General features: G+C 41.6%; 1 protein-coding gene across 1 annotated transcript in view; it reads left to right on the top strand.

Moving 5' to 3' along the window:
• The window catches only part of scap (SREBF chaperone), a 45,550-nt gene that overhangs the window by 8,126 nt on the left and 17,384 nt on the right, over positions 1 to 20,040 (top strand). Inside the window, exons 3-12 of the mRNA XM_071524928.1 lie at positions 3,664 to 3,784; positions 4,452 to 4,609; positions 8,261 to 8,481; positions 10,109 to 10,214; positions 11,436 to 11,608; positions 13,700 to 13,826; positions 16,893 to 17,005; positions 17,533 to 17,627; positions 18,296 to 18,394; positions 19,471 to 19,683. Coding sequence (XP_071381029.1) covers positions 3,664 to 3,784; positions 4,452 to 4,609; positions 8,261 to 8,481; positions 10,109 to 10,214; positions 11,436 to 11,608; positions 13,700 to 13,826; positions 16,893 to 17,005; positions 17,533 to 17,627; positions 18,296 to 18,394; positions 19,471 to 19,683 — 1,426 coding nt within the window. The remainder of the gene's footprint in view (positions 1 to 3,663; positions 3,785 to 4,451; positions 4,610 to 8,260; positions 8,482 to 10,108; positions 10,215 to 11,435; positions 11,609 to 13,699; positions 13,827 to 16,892; positions 17,006 to 17,532; positions 17,628 to 18,295; positions 18,395 to 19,470; positions 19,684 to 20,040) is intronic.

Raw genomic sequence — 20,040 nt, 5'->3', positions numbered from 1 at the left:
AAGAGGCCTTTGTGGAGGTACAGTGACCTTCGAGAGAGGAGGTGGGGGGGGGGGGGGGCAGCGGGGAGGGAGGGAGGAGAGAGGAGAGTGAGGGAGAAAGACAGAGACGAGCTATGTTTCCATCCAACTCTCCATTCAATTTTAAAGGGGAAATAAGTACGATTTTTACTGCCCCATAGCACAAAATGACCATAAACTATCTGAAAGTGTTTTTGATCAATACCAGTGACTCAGCGATGACTTCAACAGCTGCTGAGATTTCTGGCTTTCCAAACTCACTTTCCGGGTCGTTCTCTGTGTTTTGATAAAAACTCTCCACCCTACTGGAATTTCAAGACACTCCCAGTCCCATCCGCAGTTATTACAAATCACTGGACAGCCGCAGGTAATATTAGTCCCGTGCGAATAGGAATTTAGTTTCCACACTCTGAAATTGTATTAACAGCTTGGAGAGCTCGGTGTAATTTTAACTTATCAGTTTTATATTCATAATATTCTGTTACATCACCACACAGCCAAAATAACTGGTGATTTGTCATAAAATAACAGGTGATTATAATTAAATGACAGCCACAGCCAATGAGCTGTTTATATTGTAAAGCACCATATTGGTAGGAAATGCATGTGACATCATGGGAATGCTATGAATCCCTAATACCTCCGTAGGATGTTTGGCTCATTATTCAAGAGGCCCTAGGCAAGGAGGCGTTTGTGTGATTACAAATTTGTTTGTACAGTGTGAGGCATAGTTTACTCTCTAGAGTAAGGCAGTATCCCCCTTTCACTTTACGTTTTCCTTGTGCAATGTGTGCAAGTATATGCTGTGTTAATGAATAAGTTGTCAGTAGCCCCTTTCACACATGCAGCTTCACCCAGAAATCTTCCTGGAAATGTTCCGTGTCGGGGTCAGGGGCGACCTGGAGCCGGAGTCGATATGCTGGAAAAGTTGATCCGGCAATTATCCCCCCACATGAAATTCCTGGGAATCTTCCTTTGCGATGCTAGTGAAAACAAAAGCCGGAAGATTTGTGGGTCAAGCACGCTCACAAGAGAGTCTCAGGCGGCATTGCTCACGGATTAATATGCGCATTAATAATAGCTGGAGAAACACAGGAGGTCCTCATCCACTGTTTTTCTAAAACAAGTAACGTCTTCCGTCACATTTTCACACAACATCCAGCCTCACCTCACTTATCCATGAGGTAATTTCATGTGTGAACCCATTCTACATAGAAACTTGGAGATGGTAGCTAATAGTGTGAATTAGGGCTGAACAATTAATCTAAATTTTATCGAAATCGCAATATGGCCTACTGCAATTTTCAAATTGCAGGAGGCGCAATATTTGTTAAAGGTGAAATATGTGTCAAAATAGCATTTTAAATTAAATATTGTCATGCTGCAGAGATGTCCTGGCCTACACATCATATTCTACAGACTTAAGAAAACATCTTTGTTTGGTACAGATCCCTGCAAAGATCACACCATAATCCTTTTAATATGTTTTTCAATGAAAATGAGAATAATGATGTAAAAATGATCATTCCCTCTAATATTGTAAATCATATCGCAATTGCAATATCAGTCAAAATAATCACAATTAGATATTTTTTCAAAATCGTTCAGCCCTAGTGTTAATGGGGGAAACCACTGACGGTAACAACAACTAAAGGTAACACTGCAATCTTATGGGTTCTATGTGTGAAAGGGGCTAGTATGTCTGGTGTGAGTCAGTTGACTCTGACTCTCATCATGCCTCTAAGTGTTGACCGTAGGAATGAGGTGATTCCATCTCTCGATTGAGTGAAAAAGTCTCAAATGGCATTTAGACAATGTGAAAGTAAAACCAATCCAATATAGATGGATTTCTGAATTCTTAATGGAAATCTGCTTATACTTTTTTCAATGTAGGAAAACGCTGATGCTTTTCCCTGCTTCCCGATGCAAAGGAAAGCGTAGTCACTGAACACATTGCCATTTTTCAGTCTTATGATATTTTTAAGCACTGCTGATGGATTCAGGCATTTTTTTTTTTTTTACCAGAAAAGAAGGTTAGGCCTATGTTTTTACCCTACATCATTCCAATAATTACTTTACTGTGATTCTGGCTGCAACTGTGCCCTGGTACTGTGGCACTTTTACAACAGTTGCCAGTGAATATGTTGTATCTGAAAGGTTTTCTTCAAAGAGGTGAACATAAATAAGAATAAAACATGGACGTGAGCAAGTAGCTCCCTGGTTACTAGGCAGGAAAGCTTGTCTGGAAAGGACAATTGCTCAAAAAATAATAAGCGTGCTCTCGCTTTTTCTGTGCTTTTTTTAGGTGTACAGGAAAAGTATATACGTGCTCGCACATCCAATGTCAACGCCATCAACGCTTTTAGTTTTAAAAGCGGTGTGGAATTAGCCGTGTTTTCGTTAATCCTGTGATGTTGGTATACAGGAGCAGTAAGCAGAAATGAGACGCAGACACACACACACACACACACACTGTCTCTCTCCATTAGAGGGACAAATCTTGTTGAGCTTTGTCCTGTGATCCATCAGTCTTTCCTGGCACCAGAGAGCCCAGACTCTCACTCGGGGTTTGCAGTAAAAGAATGTAGTAACTCTGGTACCAGCCTTAACCCCCTCCCCCCTCCCTCCCCCAACCAACCTACCTATCCTTCCACCCACACACACACACACACACACACACACACACACACACACTCGGGACACAGAGAAAAGCGGTACGGTCCTCGGAGGGAACCTGTTTCATAGGAGCCAGCCCGTTCCCTGGAGAAAGGGGGAACAGGTCTCTCTGGTTAATACTTAATCTGGCAAGAAAAGCCTCGGGAGGCCCTGGTTTCATGTTCTCAGAAGTGTGTACATAGCACTGACTCCACCGACCGCAACATCCCTCCAGTGTCAGACGAACATGAGAGGAGTCAGTTGGTTTTATACCTGACTCTCTGTGTTTCTCTTTATATCCATCTTTCTATCTCTTTCTGTATATATGCGTGTGTGTATGCAACTTTTATGCGTAATATTATAAATTGCAATTACCCTTGCATTGATTCCCCATTTTTTTTTCTCCATTTCTGTCTGATATCTTAGATTTTGATGATTTCTCACAATTTTAATGTTGTCTGATTGTTGTCGTACACGAATGTCCCAAAATCAAATGAATGAGGATTCTCCTGGGGATTTATAAAATTGAAAGCTTTAGACAGACAGGGTTCCCATGGGCCTTTTGTTGAGTTGAGAAAAATAAAACAAAATATAGCACCCAGATTCATCAATATGCCTCACCAATACTTCACATCTCAAGGAAAATGCTGTGATGGAGATTTGCTTTGATGTAGCAGCAGTTTTAAAAAAAATAATAATTTAACCAAGATTTCTTTACTTGGCAAGATGATGAGTAAAGAAAATTAGGCCGTTATGTCTGTTTGACCAATGTCATGTTTCACCCCAAAAACAGGCCAATTTTGAGTCCTTGAATTTCACTAAAACACCTTAAAAGTAAGAGAGACGTCCTTGAATTTGACATCCAGTTAAGTGTCGTATCCCTGATGTGAAGTGAATGAAATTGACACACCTTTAGCATTTTTAATCACTCTTACTCTCTTGTCCTGTCCCTCTTCTTCTTTGTGCCCCCACACCCTCTTTCTCTCCCAGTTATCCGTTACTGAGGCTGCCCTTGCCGGGGACGGGTCCTGTGGAGTTCACCACAGGGGTGCGAGACTACACCGTCCCATCCCATGAGCCTCAGGGAGACCTGGGAGAACGGCCCGACTGGGTAGGAGTAGAAAACAAACACACACACACACACACACACGTCCTAGTACTTATATCCTTATAATTTTCCATTTTATCTTCCACCGACTACCTTCACTCGCCTAATCGTAATTCTAATCTTAACCCTAAAAAATGTTCTAAGAAGTGAGGATTTAAACTGGTTCTCATAAGGATAGAAGTACATGAACACACACACACACACACACACACACACACACACACACACACACACCCATTTCACAGCAAGGATGGAGGCCTATAAATAATGAAAGCAGAAGGCTGAAGCGAGGCGATGGCTCACTTCTCAGCTCGCTGCTGTTTAAATGGCATTATCCTGGATCTATTTCATGATAATCACACAGCAGTTGGGTTTACTGTAAGCTAGCAACACTTTGAAGCAGCATTTGCCAGCCACTTTCACCTGATAATTAGATTTTTAGAAAACAACCTCTAAATAGTGGTTGGTTTCCTAGTAGACAAATACACCAGCTATAGTAGCCAAATAAATAAATATAATTTATATTGCAGAGCAGCCACAGAATAGGTTTTTCTTCTTCTAATTTCTCTGCTGTTCCCCTTCCTTAACCTATGTGTCGGTCTGTTTTTCTGAATGTGTTATGTATGTGTGTGTGTGTGTGTGTGTGTGTGTGTGTGTGTGTGTGTTGCAGTACCGGGGTCCTCCGGTGGCCTACATCCAGCAGGTGTTGGTGAAGGCGGCGGTGTCTCCATGGGACAGCAGCCTGGTGCCGGTGGACGTGTTTCGGTCGCCGCTCGGCCGAGTCTTCACCCTGCTGGAGGAGATCCGCAACCACGTCCACTCTGACGGGTACACACACACACACACACACACACACACACACACACACACACACACACACATGCAGCACAAGCAGGGCAGGAAGCTAGTGCTGCGGTGGTATGCAGTAGGTGTCAAATGACGGTAAACTCTGCCAAGTCTTGCACAAAGTGCTGCACATCCCACCTGCACAACTTGGTGACAAGTAGAATTACAATGTAGAATGTTGATGGATCCCAATATTCACTAGTATTCATCAATATTCACTGTTTCATCAGCCAGAATATGGTTTTTAGTGTAGAATAGGACTTCTAAATGATGGCTGGTTATCAACTAGACAAACTTAACCAGCCACAGGCAAAACTTACCAGGTGACTAGTATTGATCCCAGGCTAAGAGTTGGAGCAAGAAAACTTTTCTTCTCCAGCCACAGTGGCTTTTAATTCATCAGTAGCCGTTCTGACTGTTTTACTCTTTTCTCGAAGTAAAAAGAAAAATCTTCCTACCTCTCTCTTACCACTCTCATCAGTTCTTATTTCATTTCCTGGCACGTTTATATCATGCGCTATCATTGTAGGATCTCAGGAATATTTTGGCACTTTTGGCACTTTGGCTTGCACTCCTTACTATTGGCTGCTTGTGATGTTGATGATCTCGGAATTTAAGTTTTTCTGCTGTTAATCTCTTTGTAAGTGGCCTTAGATAATCAATCAATCAAACTTTATTTATATAGCACCTTTCAAACAAATCAAATGCAATTCAAAGTGCTTTACAAGTGATTGACAAAACGTAGGATGTTGAAAATGGATTTAGAGACTAATGCACACCAAAACAACCAAAAAACCCCCAAAAAGTTGAATTGAATAAATGGTTAAGATAATAAAAGATAAACAATAAAAGATAATACAAGCAATAAAAAATAACAATAAAAATACAATTATGAAATACTACACAAAATAAATTGATTATAGTAAAACAGTAAAATGTTAATAAAATAAAATAGAATAAAATATATAATAATGATCAACAGTAAAATGTTGATAAAACAAAATAGAAAAAAATAATAATAATGATAATAAATAAAATAAGTATAAATTCCAAAACTATAAAATTATAAAACACTACATAAAAGCCAGACTGAATAGATGGGTTTTTAGTTTACGTTTAAAAATATCAATATTTTCAGCTCCTCTCAGATCCTCTGGAAGGCTGTTCCAGCAGCTTGGAGCGAGATAGAGATAGAGATAGAGAGATAATGGTTCTAAATTTCTAGACAAATACATAGTAAGTAAACTTTATAGCCCCCAGTGAAAATTCACCAGCACTTGGCTGGCAACTGCCTGTGCTGTTTGTGCAGATCCTGGTACTTTTGTTACATCTTGTTCTGTGTCTGTTTGTTCTTCTGGTTTGTCTGTCCACCAATGTATCTTTGCAACAGTTCAAAAACAAGCCATGAAACAAAAACCAGTGGGGCGTTCACAATCTAGACACAATCTGATACAATTCAGAACAGTACATCGGCTGTACTACTCCAAAGACAGATTTCACAATATTTTCCCTGACGTGCCCCCCCCCCCTCTGTAAGAGGTGTAAAGAGGCATGTCGGAAATTGTTTACTTATTGGAAGAGTGTATTTGAATGTTTCTCTAAAGCCTTTGAGAAGAACTGAGAACCTAACCCACTAGTTGCTGTCTTAGGTGCCACGAGTGTGTTACCTATGGCAAACAAGTATGAAACTCAGGCCATTTCATTTGGTATGGTTGTAGCAAGAAAACTTATTCTACTTATGTGGCAGTCAGACTACGCACCAACATACGATATGTGGACAGGAGAGTTGATGAATGTGTTATACTTAGAACGGTTAAGGTTCTCTAATAAGAACGAGACTTGAATATTTGTCAGAATTTGGAGCCCTAGAGTACCTCAAGGGTGGTGGACTGATGATGTAACTGTGTGCCCTCTATCGTTGTGTATATGTATTTTATTTTACTAGTAATGATGAAGTCCTGTGATCTGTTTTTTCGAGTGATGTACTGAGTGTTTGTCTTGTATTGAAAATCCTAAAATAAAGGTTTAAAAAAAAAACAAAAAAAAAAACAAGTGGGGCCGTGGGACCAAAAAAACAAATGAATCCATGTCCTTGAGCCAGAAAAAAAAAAAACAGTATGTCATTGCCAACAACACATCGATCCATTATGAGTTTCAAGGTCTTGTTGGTTGGGGGGCACGTGTGCAGCTGCAGCAGTCTGTCCTGTCCTGTCTGTCAGCTGCACCGAGTCCTGATACGAGCCCCGAGGTTCAGGACAGTTTGTTCATCCACTTGAAAACTGTGGAGGGGGAAACTGATCTTCGTCTTTTCTTTAGTGTTGGATTAATCAAACGGTATTTCCCTCGTATAATTATGCAATATATTTGATAGATCGACATTATCTCCTCCTGTTCAAATAGTATTATGCTAGTACTCAGCTGTTGAAATCTGGTTTGCTGATAAGTACAAACACTTCAGCCTGCTATCGGCCTGATACCGCTATCAGTTCACCACTACCAGTAACCCTTTTTTCTGTCTTATCCTCCTTTTTATGTCTTATCCTCTTTATCATTACATTACATTACATTACGTCATTTAGCACAGTGATTCTCAACCTTTTTCATATCAAGGACCATAATGTAGTCCACATTAGGGCCACGGACCCCCATTTGATGAGATTTTGTCTCTCAAACTCAAATCTGAGAATATTTTTATTGTTAGATATGATTGTGTCCAGAACTCCATGACTATCTGTATTGTAGATAGAGAGATAACAGAGAAACTATGATCAAAACAGTCATTCTTCTACATTCTCCAAGTGCCTTAACTTATTGTAAATGAAATAATGGTGAAGTTTAAAAATTCATAAATTTGCTGCGGACCCCCTGGAACCCTCTGAAGGACCCCATGTTGAGAACCCCTGATTTAGCAGAGGTGAAACCAACTGTGCATCACAGTCTTCATCAGCTAAGAATTTTAATAGGAATAAGTAGCATTCGTTGAAATTTATTTATTTATTTATTTATTTTTATCCCCTTGTCTGAGGTTGCAAATGTGATTTTATATTTTGACATTTTTTCCTGTTATTTGTTTTGTCTCCATTTTTATTTGTTTGTATTTTGTTTTATTTATGACCCCAGAGTAGCTGTTGCAAATTGTAACTCTAAACTCTCTCCTCTCCTTCTCTTCTATTCTCTTCTCCTCTCTTCTCCTTCTTTCTCTCCCCTCCCCTCTTTTCTCTCATCTCTTCTCCTCCCACCTTCGCTCCTCTCTTCCTCTCTCCTCTTTTCTCTCCTCTTATCCTTTCTACCTGTCTTTTCTCTCCTCTCCTAACCTCTCTTTCACTCCTGTCCTCCTCTCTTTTCTCTCCCTCTCTTCCCTTCCTCTTTTTTCTCCCCTTCTTCCCTCTTTTCCTCCTCTTCTTTGTTTCCCGCTCCCCTCTCTCCTCCCATCTCCTTTCCTTTCCACCCCTCTTTTCTCTTATCATTCCCTCTCCTCCCCTTGCTTCTTCTTGCCTCCCTTGTTCACTCCTGTTCTCCCCTCTTTCCTCTCCTTCTCTTCTTCTCCCTTCTTTCCTCCCCTCTCCTCCACTCCTCTTCCCTCTTGCCCTCTTTTCTATCCCCCATCCTCCCCCCTCTCTTCTCCTCTGTTAGCTCCGGGGTTCAGAGTCTGGAGACGCTGTGTCTCCAGGTGACAGACCTGTTGCCAGGGTTACGGCGGATGCAGTCGGTGCTGCCGGAGCACAGCTGCCTGCTCGTCTCCCCCGGCAACTACTGGCAGAACCAGCGGGAGCTGTTCGACTCGGACCCCGACCTCCTCAAGACCATCCAGAAACATGAACCCAAAGGCCTGCACACCTCCGCCACCCTGCGAGGTAGGGAGGGAGGGAGGGAGGGAGGGAGGGAGGAGGGAGGAGGCGGTGGGTGCAGAGGTAGAAAGATGGAGGGAATCTAGGGGAGGGAAGGGGTGGAAGAGGAGGCTACACAGTTTGAAACACAAAATTGAAACTACTTCAATTGTCACATTGCAAGAGGCCGCAGTAATAGTTCTGTTATCACAGTGGTAGGTGGCCAAAATGTTCTCCTGAACTATTTTTTTGTCTTTGACTCCCTCCATCCTCTGCCATTGCTAGAAACTCTGAAAGCTTTAGCTCAGTTTGCTCTGGAAGAGCAGCGCCCTCTTCCTGTTTTGTGCCGTAAAACTAAAATAATTTGTGCCATAAAGCAATCCAGCAGATTCCCCGCCAAATCCGACCCAGTGGCACACAGTGTAAAATGTAGTATTAAGGCTGGTAGAGCCTGACAGTCTTCTTAGTGATGGTCTTGTTTATTTCCAGAAATTATACTAATGTCTCAATATTAATATGATACTGATTTATTGATGCTAAAATGCTGCACATACCACCCTTTGAGGACATGGATGAAGGGTTGGAGGGGGTGTTGAGCAGCAGAAAGGGGTTTCAGGATTCTCCGCCTGCCTTGCTGAGTCAGGAATCTTCCGTCGTTAGAGAGGAGAAATTGGAGGGAGGGAGTGAGCAGAGATTAGAGGTATCAGAAAACTAAGAGGCTTTCATATCGACAGAGAACAAGAAGTTTCATTCCTTGAGATCTTTTTATGATTGGAAAACTTTACCCAGTGACACAGTGAACCAAGTCACCCTATCTGGCCGCGACTCGGCATGCTCCCTCCCCTCACAGCCAAGGTGATCTGGAGGTGGAAAGCCGATTCTACATTTGGGAGTCAGGAGCGGCTTTGCTGCCAAAAACACACAGAAAAGGTCAAACACTGCAGTTCACACTGAGGTGACGTAAGGCCAGTCAGCGCTGTTTGGGAACATTTGGAGAGATGTTTAGCTGTTTGTTGCTGCTGCTGTTGCTCCTGTGTGGAATGCTGCAATGATTCAAATGCAAGGAAGTTTTTTGGATTTGATTCCCTACATCTTCTGTCAAAGGAATGTTTTCATAATGAAATTTACCACAAGCTCGAATGGTATGGTGATATGATTTGGGGACACAAGGGACTTTATGTACTTTTTAGGTGCTTTTATCAAGGTGCTTTTATGCCAGCGTTCATACTTTGTGTTCACATGACTAGCAGTCACATCTGTGCTACTGTCTGATGTCTTATTTGAGCTCGATGATTTCTAGTTTTACAGATGTTTCAGTGGTAGGCGGGGCATATGTAAACACTAGTACGTGATTGGCTGCTGATGGCAATGTTGCTCAAAAAGCTGCAGCTAACTTCATCACACCGACTAATGAAGAAATGAGTCGACTGTAGTCACCGTTGGCTGAGGTTTATCAGGTTGTAGATTAGTAATGCGTGCAATGAATGGTCCTCAGGTTGCCTGTGTGTGTGTGTGTGTGTGTGTTTTGTTTGGCGTCTCTGGGAAGCACACTGTGGTCAGTCACGACAGCAGGAAGAGGCCGGTCGCTTACACTAATGGGCTGCCAGTAATATTTTGAAAAGCTCAATTAATTTTGTGTGTGTGTGTGTTTCAGACCTGCTGTTTGGCGTCCCTGGGAAACACACGGGTGTCAGTCACTACAACAGGAAGAGAGTGGTGACATACACAATCACTGTAGTGCTGGGCAGCTACGATGCAAGGTGAGTGAAACACTCCAGCAGAAGGAAAACAAGTTCAGTCTCTCTCTTGATTGCTAGATTTTTCTACTTTTGTCTCTGCAAATCAGAAGCAGTCAAAACAGTGGCAAAAATACACAAAAATGTTTTAATTGCAAAGATTAGAAATGTATAAGCGTGGAAGCCATTGTCAGTGTTTGGACAGTGTTGGACTGTTGGATGTGTAAGTAGCATTGTGGGAAATTACCACCAGCCAACATTGGTCAAATCTGTCTCTGGCTGGTAAATTTGTCTACTGAACCAGCCAGTTTATCAGATAACCAGTGATCAATTTGGAGGTCCTGTTCTATTTTAAAAGTCTAGTTGGCTGGTGAAGTGGTGGAAGTGGCTGATGTGTTTTGGGGTGACCTGTCACTGTGGTTAAAAGGCAAAAAAGTTGCCTTCTACATTAGGGAGGTTACGGTTTTAGGCAACCATCTTTAGACACACGACCCATGAATCCCTGCATACTCCCTCATCTTTACTGAAGAGACTCTGTAGATATCGCACCTCAGTTGTGTCGATGCTTGAGGATGCTTGAGAGATGTTTTTATATTTATTGCTGACAGATTTTGTTATTTCGCTGACTTTCTTATTGTTGTAAAATTTGCATTTGCAGAATTTTATAAGGGTGCTAATTACTGGAAGTTTAACCAATCACTGTTGGAGGACGAGATTTTTATTTCAACAACTAATGTGCCTTTAGAGGTCATGCCATCAAGTATTCTTCTGGGAAATATAAACAAATGCATGCCAAAGAGAGATGTTTTTATAAGCGTGTTTGTTTGTTTTTTTAATCTCTTGCAATAGTTATTAGCTTCCATCTCTTCTTTCTGGTTATTTTAACTTTGTACATTATGACAGTTGTCTTTGCACAGTGATAAAGCACAGAGGCAGTCTGCTGAAACAGATACGTCTGCTTGGAATTAAATACTTTTTGAAATAGTACATGCAAGATTTGAGTCATTCCGGGAATTTTCCAGTGTCACATGCAAGATAATTGGATAATGCAATTTTCTCTCTGTCACATTTTGTTATGTCATTATTGCTCAAGTTGTACGCTACTTTCGTTTTAGAGAATTAGACCTCAATCGTCGCAACTGTGGTCTCATTTGTTTACGGTAATCTTACCAAGGTGGCACAATTAATTTAGCAGTTATATATTGATGTTTAAAAGTGTGTGTGTGTGTGTGTGTGTGTGTGCAGGTTCCTGGGCAGCCTGCGGACCCGTCTGAAGCAGCTCCACCCGTCGGCCAACTGCAGCCTGAGGGACGATCACATGGTCCACGTCCACTTCAAGGAGGAGATCGGCATCGCTGAGCTCATCCCCCTCGTCACCACATACATCATCCTGTTCGCCTACATCTACTTCTCCACACGTCAGTCTGCCTGTCTGTCTGTCTGTCTGTCAGTCTGTCTCTCTGCCTGTCTGTCTCTCTGCCTGTCTCTCTACCTGTCTGTCTCTCTGCCTATCTGTCTCTCTGCCTATCTGTCTCTCTACCTGTCTGTCTGTCTCTCTGGTCTATATAACTTGTTCTGTCACACTCCTGTCCTTCTTTCTTTCTTATGGCATGAAACTAAAGGAGTGAACATTTTGTGATGTCAGTACAGTAAGGAAAGATAGAAAAGGACAATATACACAACTGTATACACTTTCTATTCTACACTTTCTTTCTCCTTTCTTTGTTTCTTTGTTTGTTTGTTTGTTTGTTTCTTTCTTTCTTTTCCTTATTTTCCTTCCTTCCTTCCTTCCTTCACCTTCATCCTTGGCCTTATCTTTCTGTCTGTATTTTTGGTTTATTTTTTTGTCTTTTTCCTGACTTCCTGTCTTTTTTCCTTCTTTCAGTCCTCTGGTCTTTCTTTCTTTCTTTCTTTCTTTCTTAGCACACCTCACACCGTTTAATCTATGAACTGTGCCAAAGAGGTAGACTCATGCCTAGACTGTGTGTGTGTGTGTGTGTGTGTGTGTGTGTGTGTGTGTGTGTGTGTGTGTGTGTGTGTGTGTGCGTGTGTGCCAAGGCTGTTCCTGTCTGGTGCAGGGATAATCCTCACACGGGAACATTGTACACCGCTGTAAGAAAGCACCCAGCTAAGACCAGCGGCTTGCCAATGCAAACATTAGTTCTGGTCACACACACACAAACACACTTATCACACACACACACACACACACACACACACACACACACACACACACACACTTATTACACACACAAACACTTATCACAGTACACAAAAGTATTTTCACACTCAAGCTGATTAGTTGGTACACGTTTGGCACCTTCTCAGATAGACTTTTTCCTCATGTAGACGAGCTTGGCATGTGTGTTGGTGACAGTTTAAGCTACAAATTGCTTGTAAACACAGTTTTGGTGTTTTATGACCCTTGGGCCCATGAAACTAAAAAAAAACAAAAAAACAGTCAAGCTTCAAAACTGCATGGGTGTCACTGAGAAAATTAGGATTTGTTTCTTAATTCCTGAACCCATGATTTTTTTTTTGAGGCAAATTGAATGGTTTCATGTCAGTACTTTCTATTGCTAAGCCTATCCATTTCCAATTCTATATGTTAATAGAACAATAGGTTTGTGTGATGATCAGGGGCCGGATTCACCAATGTATTCTTAAGATAGATCTTAAGAAATGACATAAGAGGAAATTTTAGGAAGTTCTTAAGAAGGCTCTTAAGTGCAATTCCTCAATATTTTCTTAGTAACAGTCTCATTTCTTACGAATATCTTTAATTTTCTAATTCTCAAACTGTTTTTGAGAATAACATTTTTTCCTATTTTTTTTCTTAAGAAAAAAATGGCACTTGAGAAGATTTTTTTTCTTAAGAGGGTTTTGTGAATCCGGCCCCAGATCTGACCAGATCTTAACAAAGTAAGGTTTTACAGAATTGAAATCTATTAAAGTAAAAGTATCAAAGTTGAAACGGACAGTTTGGCTAAAGCAGGGCAGCTGCAGGTCCTTAAAAATTCTTAAATAGCCTTAAATTTAATTGTAAATTCAGATTTAGAGGTCTTAAAAACGTTGTGGTTTCTTGGTGCACTGTTGTTCAGGTGAGAGAGACCAATCTTCTAATAGGTCTAAAGTTAGTTATTTTCATTTTCACGTTTATTCCAATCGCAAAAGCAGTCTTATAGTTCATTCTAACTGGCATTTAAAAGGCTTACACTTAATTTGATGAAACTTGCAGACACCCTGTAATGGAAAGCCAGGCGCGCAATAGTTGATTATGACTCAAATTCAGACTGTGGCTGGTAATGAGTCTTTACAAGCCACTTTGGCAGGTAGCCAACCATCATGTGGAGGTTCTGTTCTGTTAAATAAACCTATTTAGTAGAATAGTGAACAGGGCTGATGAACTTTGGAATATATCAGTCGCTGTAGCTGAGGCGGTTAGATAATAATAATGTAATTATATAATAAATCAAAATAAATATAACAGTTTCCCTCCTTCCCTGCAGGTAAGATCGACATGGTGAAGTCCAAGTGGGGCCTGGCTCTGGCTGCTGTGGTGACGGTGCTCAGCTCGCTCCTCATGTCTGTGGGACTGTGCACGCTGTTTGGACTGACGCCCACACTCAACGGAGGGTACGGACACACACATTCTTCACATATTTACCTTTACCTTCGCCAAGGAGGTTATGTTCTCGCCCCTGTTAGTTAGTTTGTCTGTCTGTCAGCAGGATATCTCAAAAACTGTTGAACGGATTTCCGTGTAATTGGGTGAACAGATAGGCCTCAGGCCAAGGAACAACTGATTCGATTTTGGCGGTGATCTGGGATTTCTTTACCTTGCGAGGCAGCTGGATTCGCGAGGTCACGATCACGCGAGAATCCATCTTGCCAGGCTTCAAGTTCTGCGTTTGTGGCCGAACCAATCAGCGTCCTGTGAGGGTAGCTGGGGGCGTGGCTTAGGTGTGGCGAGAGCGAGAAGCGACTGTTCGTTCACAACAATGGCGGCTCCTAAAGAGGCTAGCGTAGATGCTGCTATAACATCAGTTATTTCTGAATTGGAGAGTATTTCTAAATTTCTAAACTGAAGGCTTTTCTGGATGGAAAAGATGTTTTCGCTCTTCTCCCGACCGCCTTCGGCAAGAGTTTGTTTATATGGTTCGTTGATCTGATTGGTTGAAGTTAGCCCGTGATAGGCGGTGATAGACAGATGGTTCATCCAATCACCTGCCAAGTATTTTTTGAAAGTGCCTGCCCTTTTCCAAACAGTTTCCAAGGACGACTTCCCAGATGGCTCTGTGTAACAAACCATCTGGCGCGTCAGGTTAGGGATTTCTTCCATTAGATGATGATTGTTTTTTAGCCATGATTATCAAACTAATGGATATGGAGTTGTTATCAGAGATTTGCCCACTCCAACTTCCTTCCAGTTCTTTCTTCTTTCTTTTCCCCAACAATTTCTACTCAGGGTTCCCAACTGGTCAGGCAATTTTTGGAATATCATGGAATTTACCAGAGTACCAGACAAAGGAAAGTCAGGGAATTTGCTTAATTCTCTGGGGAAGTCGAGGAATATTGGGGAATTTTACAGTTTGGTCACTTTGCAGGATTATAGCAGAATGTATTTTACAGCTTGTTTCACACATTCATTGCATCAGACAGTGGTGTCTCCACAGCAAACACAGCTGGAGTAGAAACCAGACTGTTTCCCCCTGTAGAACTTTTCTGAGAACTTTTCTAGACAACATTAAGAAACCAGGAAGGAATCAAGTTTTTGAGTCATGGAAGCTCTCTGACTTAGTTGTGGAAAGTCATGAAAAAGTCATGAAACATTGCTTCAGGGTCTGTCTGCCTGCTATTTTGCACACTGTCTTTATACCTTTTCATAGTTCCATTCACACATTTCTGCTTAGCATGTTCTAGTGTTGAAATTGACAGTTGTGTATGATCAAATAATCCTCATGTTGCTCTGCTTTTATTAGGGCTGCAACTAACGATTATTTTCATTGTCGATTAATCTGTCGATTATTTTCTCGATTAATCGATTAGTTGTTTGGTCTATAAAATGTCAGAAATGATGAAAAATGTGGATCAGTGTTTCCCAAAGCCCAAGATGACGTCCTCAAATGTCTTGTTTTGTCCACAACCCAAAGATATTCAGTTTACTGTCATAGAGGAGTAAAGAAAGCAGAAAATATTCACATTTAAGAAGCTGGAATCAGAGAATTTTGACTTATTTTTCTTAAAAAATTACTCAAACCGATTAATCGATTATCAAAATAGTTGGCGATTAATTTAATAGTTGACAACTAATCGATTAATCGTTTAATCGTTGCAGCTCTAGCTCTTATTCATATTCTATTTGTCTTTGTTTTGTTCTTTTTACTATTTGCCGCTGTAACGCACCATTAAAGTTTCATCATTATCTCTTATCTTATTCACAGAGAGAGATGGGAAGATTCTCTGACACACACACTTTCACTCAGAATCACACACACACAGACATTATTAACTTCCCACAGGCGGGTTCAGAGTCAGTGTGTGATTGTGTTGACAAAAAGAAGGAGCAGGGTATGGATGTGGGCGGGGCTTCCCAAAGAGGGCGGAGATATATCCATGTTGACATTTTGTGGCCAATCGTTTGAGGCTTATTAGAAAGTCGACATCGTGGCGTGACAACGGCACACTGTCGTTCAACCACTGGCTGAGATCCATGCATAAGCCCACTGTGGGCCGTGCTTGTTTGTGTGTGTGTGTGTATGTGTGTGTGTGTTCGAAGACACACACACACACACACACCAAGGTCCACATAACCGTGCAGTGCATACACACACACGCATACACGCTGCACATGCCGCTTACTCATGGCTCACGCTACAGAAGAGGGTTGTTGAGATAGAAGTAGTGATAGTTTGTGTGTGTGTGTGTGTGTGTTTATGTACAGTGTTACCGGGTGCGTCTGATGTAACATGCAGAGCTGTGTGACCCTGACCCAGTTATACACTTACCTCTCCCAGCTTATCTACACTCTCTACTAATCTTTGTGTACACTTCATCAGAGTAGGAAATTACCTCCAGACTCCAGCCAAGTGAGTCGGCAAATTTTGGCTGTGGCCGGTAAATTTTGGCTATAATTTTTGGCCACCAGCCGCTCTGGCAGGTAAACAACCCTCATATTTAGGAGCGCTGGTGTAATTCTGGCTTTTCTAAATGGATTACAAGCATGTTGTAAATAAACATCCTTGTAGCCAAGTGCACATATTTGGTGTGCGTAGTAATTTGCTGAGTGAAATTTGTTGACAAAATTTAACAGGAATTGATTTTTCACAACCATTCTAGGGAAACTGGAATATTTGTAATAAGAAATCAGCATTCCTTGCACTCCTTACTTGGGGTTGCTTGTAATGTTTATGATCCAGGAATTGAAGCTTATTCTACTGTTGTATTCATTGTGAGTCGGTCTGGTGTCCATCAGCCGAATGCCTACATCGTAAAACGTAGGCCTACTCATAAACCCAGTAGTTGTCAAAGAAGTGGGGACAGAGGTTTAAAAACATGGCAACGCAGAGAGAGAAATGTACCCAGACATCAGCATGTACATACAGGATATGCACACACACACACACACACACAAATCGCTCCTGTGATTTTGTTTTTCCATGTTAGTCTCAAGGTTGTAATTGCTCTCTTATCTCTCTGCAGTGAGATCTTCCCATACCTGGTGGTAGTGATCGGCCTGGAGAACGTCCTGGTCCTCACCAAGTCCGTGGTGTCCACCCCCGTCGACCTCGAGGTCAAACTACGCATCGCTCAGGGTAACGAGAGTGTGTGTGTGTGTCAGGGTTTAGACATTAACACCAGCCGCCAGATGCTGGTAAATTGGTACACTCTGTCCACTCTGTTACATTGGCAGGCAACCGCCCATCATTTAGATACCATGTCTATTTTAAAAATCAGTTTGGCTAGCAAAGTTGTGAAAATGGCTGGTAAACTTTGGATTTCACCAACTACCATGGTCATTGGATAAATAAATTAATTTAATAAGTAGATTTCCTGCCAGTTTGTGTCTGAGGCTAGGCCAAACCCAAGCAAGAGAGAGAGTAAATTTAGTTTTTAGTCTGTCTGTCTCTGTGTAGACACATTTAATAATAACTCAAGAACAATACATGATAGAAACTTAATGCTTACACCACAGGTTCCCCATATAGAGTAGATGATCTGATTAGATTTTGGAGCACCTTGCTGCATAAATGTATATGGTAATGAGGGAAAATGGCAGGACAGGATTAGGGAGCTCTGGTGCCTCTTTATTTTTTGTTAATGTTGCTGTTTGTGTCCCCAGGCCTTAGTAATGAGAGCTGGTCTATCATGAAGAACATGGCCACTGAACTGTGCATCATCCTCATCGGATACTTCACTCTGGTGCCAGCTATCCAGGTAACTCCTGTGTTTCAGTCGGATACTGTCACATTATCACATCTAGTCTGTTATGATAAGATTTGGAGGGGGTGCAAAAAACAGCTGTAGAAAATACTGAGACAGATTTGAAAATATGTAGTATGAAAATAAATGAAAATAGATGCATACAATATGTAACAACTGAGAAAATATGAGAATATGGAAAAATGTGAATTTCGAGTGAATTTTTTATTCAAATCAAGGCAAGGCAAGTTTATTTATATAGCACATTTCAGCAACAAGGCAATTCAAAGTGTTTTACATAAAACATTAAAAGCATCGAGACAACGTGAAGAAGATAAAATTCATATATTGTATTAAAAGAATCAAATCAAGTAAAATAGAAAGATAAATGAACACAACAACATTTTGAGTGAACCCATATGTTTTTCTTTAATTTACAGCTCTCACTGCCCAAGGCAGACAAAAATCATAGATTGAGTAGAGAGGAGTAGTAGAGAGGTGTGTGTGTGTGTGTGTGTACCGTTAGCAGCAAGCTAACAGGTACCGTTAGCAGCAAGCTAACAAGTTAGCCTACATCTTAACTGTAACCAATGCGTACTGCTAGAATCAAGCTAGCTAGTCAGTGTGCCGCCAGCTGTACCTTTGTGTTTCAGTGAGAAATGCTAACAGTGTCTCTGCTGCAGGAGTTCTGTCTGTTCGCTGTGGTCGGCCTGGTGTCTGACTTCTTCCTGCAGATGTTCTTCTTCACCACCATACTATCCATAGACATCCGCCGCATGGAGGTGAGAGCACACATACACACACACACACACACACACACACACATACAATCTCTCACCCTTTCTCCTGAGCAGATATAGGTCACACATGGGGTGAGATGGCGGTCACACGCTCACCACATAGTTCTCCAGATTAGTCTTTTTCTAACGTGCGTTTCTTATTTAAAACCTCTTAACCCTCCTCCTGTTGGTCCTTTCTCCTGTCACATACTGAAGCCTTTCTCTGGTGTTTAGCTCAGTGCCTTGCTAAATGGGAATAAGCCCCATAAACTGGCTTGAAATCCCACACGTTTACATCCACAGAAACTCCAGTGAAAGAACCCTTAAGCTCTCACAGGCAAAACACGTGCAGGTATTTAAATTATCAATGCCATATGGCTAATGAGAATTCAAGGAAGACGTTGCATAATTTGTTCGCTGATAGTTATTCAGTGTTTTAAAATGCAAAACTGGTTCATCAGTGTTCACCTTGTTCTAGACTTAAATCAGTGAGTACAACCAAATGCAATAGCCCAGAATTCATGTTAAAGGGTTTCTCAGGATGCCAAAAGGTCAGGGGCTTGAACCCGCGTCCTCTCTACTCACTACACCATCCTGCAAAGAGATGAGATAACATGAGATAAGATGAGATATACTTTTATTGTCCTCATGGGGAAATTTATCTTGTTGCTGTGTCACTTAATAAAAACATCAGTTCCATACACATCATATATACAATCATGCATACATATATCGTCATGCAAATACGTACAATTTAACATACACATTCCTACAACCCATTGCACATTACATAGCCTATTACTGAGAAATTATTGCACAAACTGTATTTATATAGCACATTTCATACACAAGGAAAATTCAGTGTGCCTCACATTAAACACATAAATTGTCTAGTAAAATGACATTAAAAAAGAAAGAAAGATAAAAATAGGTAAGGATAATAATAAAAATAGGAATATTTTTTTTTATCGTACTCCAGTATAGAAACCACTGATTTATGGTTTTCTGCATTTTTTAGAAGCCAGAATAGTCAGATATAAACAGAAAAGTCTAAACCTTCATCTCTCTCTCCCTCCCAGCTGGCCGACCTGAACCGCCGGCTGCCGGCCGAAGCGGGGCTGCCCCCTCCCAAGCCGGGCCCCCTGCGCCCCCGAGAGGTCCCCCCGCCCCCGCGGCCCTCCCCCCACACCATCACCCTGCAGACCCCGGCCTTCAGGAACCTCAGGCTTCCCAAAAGGCTGCGGGTGGTCTACTTCCTGGCCCGCACGCGCCTGGCCCAGCGCATCATCATGGTGAGGAGGGAAGACGACTGTATATCTGGACTGTGATGTGTACTGTGTGCTGTGTGTCTTACACTGTTCCTCCACCATGTGTGTGAGGATTCATCGTGTTACTATTTTAACTGCACAAACATCACTAAGATAAATACTTTTATATGTAGTGTATTTGGCAAATAAAGGGAATATAATTGTGAGAAGGGAGAGATTAGAGATGCACAGAAGTGGGGAGAAAAGGGAAATAACTGTCTAGGAAACTCTTTGAGGGAAGTGAACGAGAACTGCTCTTCCCTCAACTGCCACCACACCCTTCAACTGTCGACGTGCTCTTGAGCAAGGCATTTGACCTTAAATTGCTCCAGTGGAGCTGCT

This window comes from Centroberyx affinis, unplaced genomic scaffold (genome assembly GCF_046629955.1).
Source record: "Centroberyx affinis isolate AG114_WGS23_722 - 3 ecotype Tasmania unplaced genomic scaffold, CSIRO-AGI_Caff_v1 ptg001249l_1, whole genome shotgun sequence".
Lineage (NCBI taxonomy): Eukaryota > Metazoa > Chordata > Actinopteri > Beryciformes > Berycidae > Centroberyx > Centroberyx affinis.
Note: the sequence above shows the minus strand (reverse complement) of the source record. Positions and strands in the feature narration are given on the sequence as shown.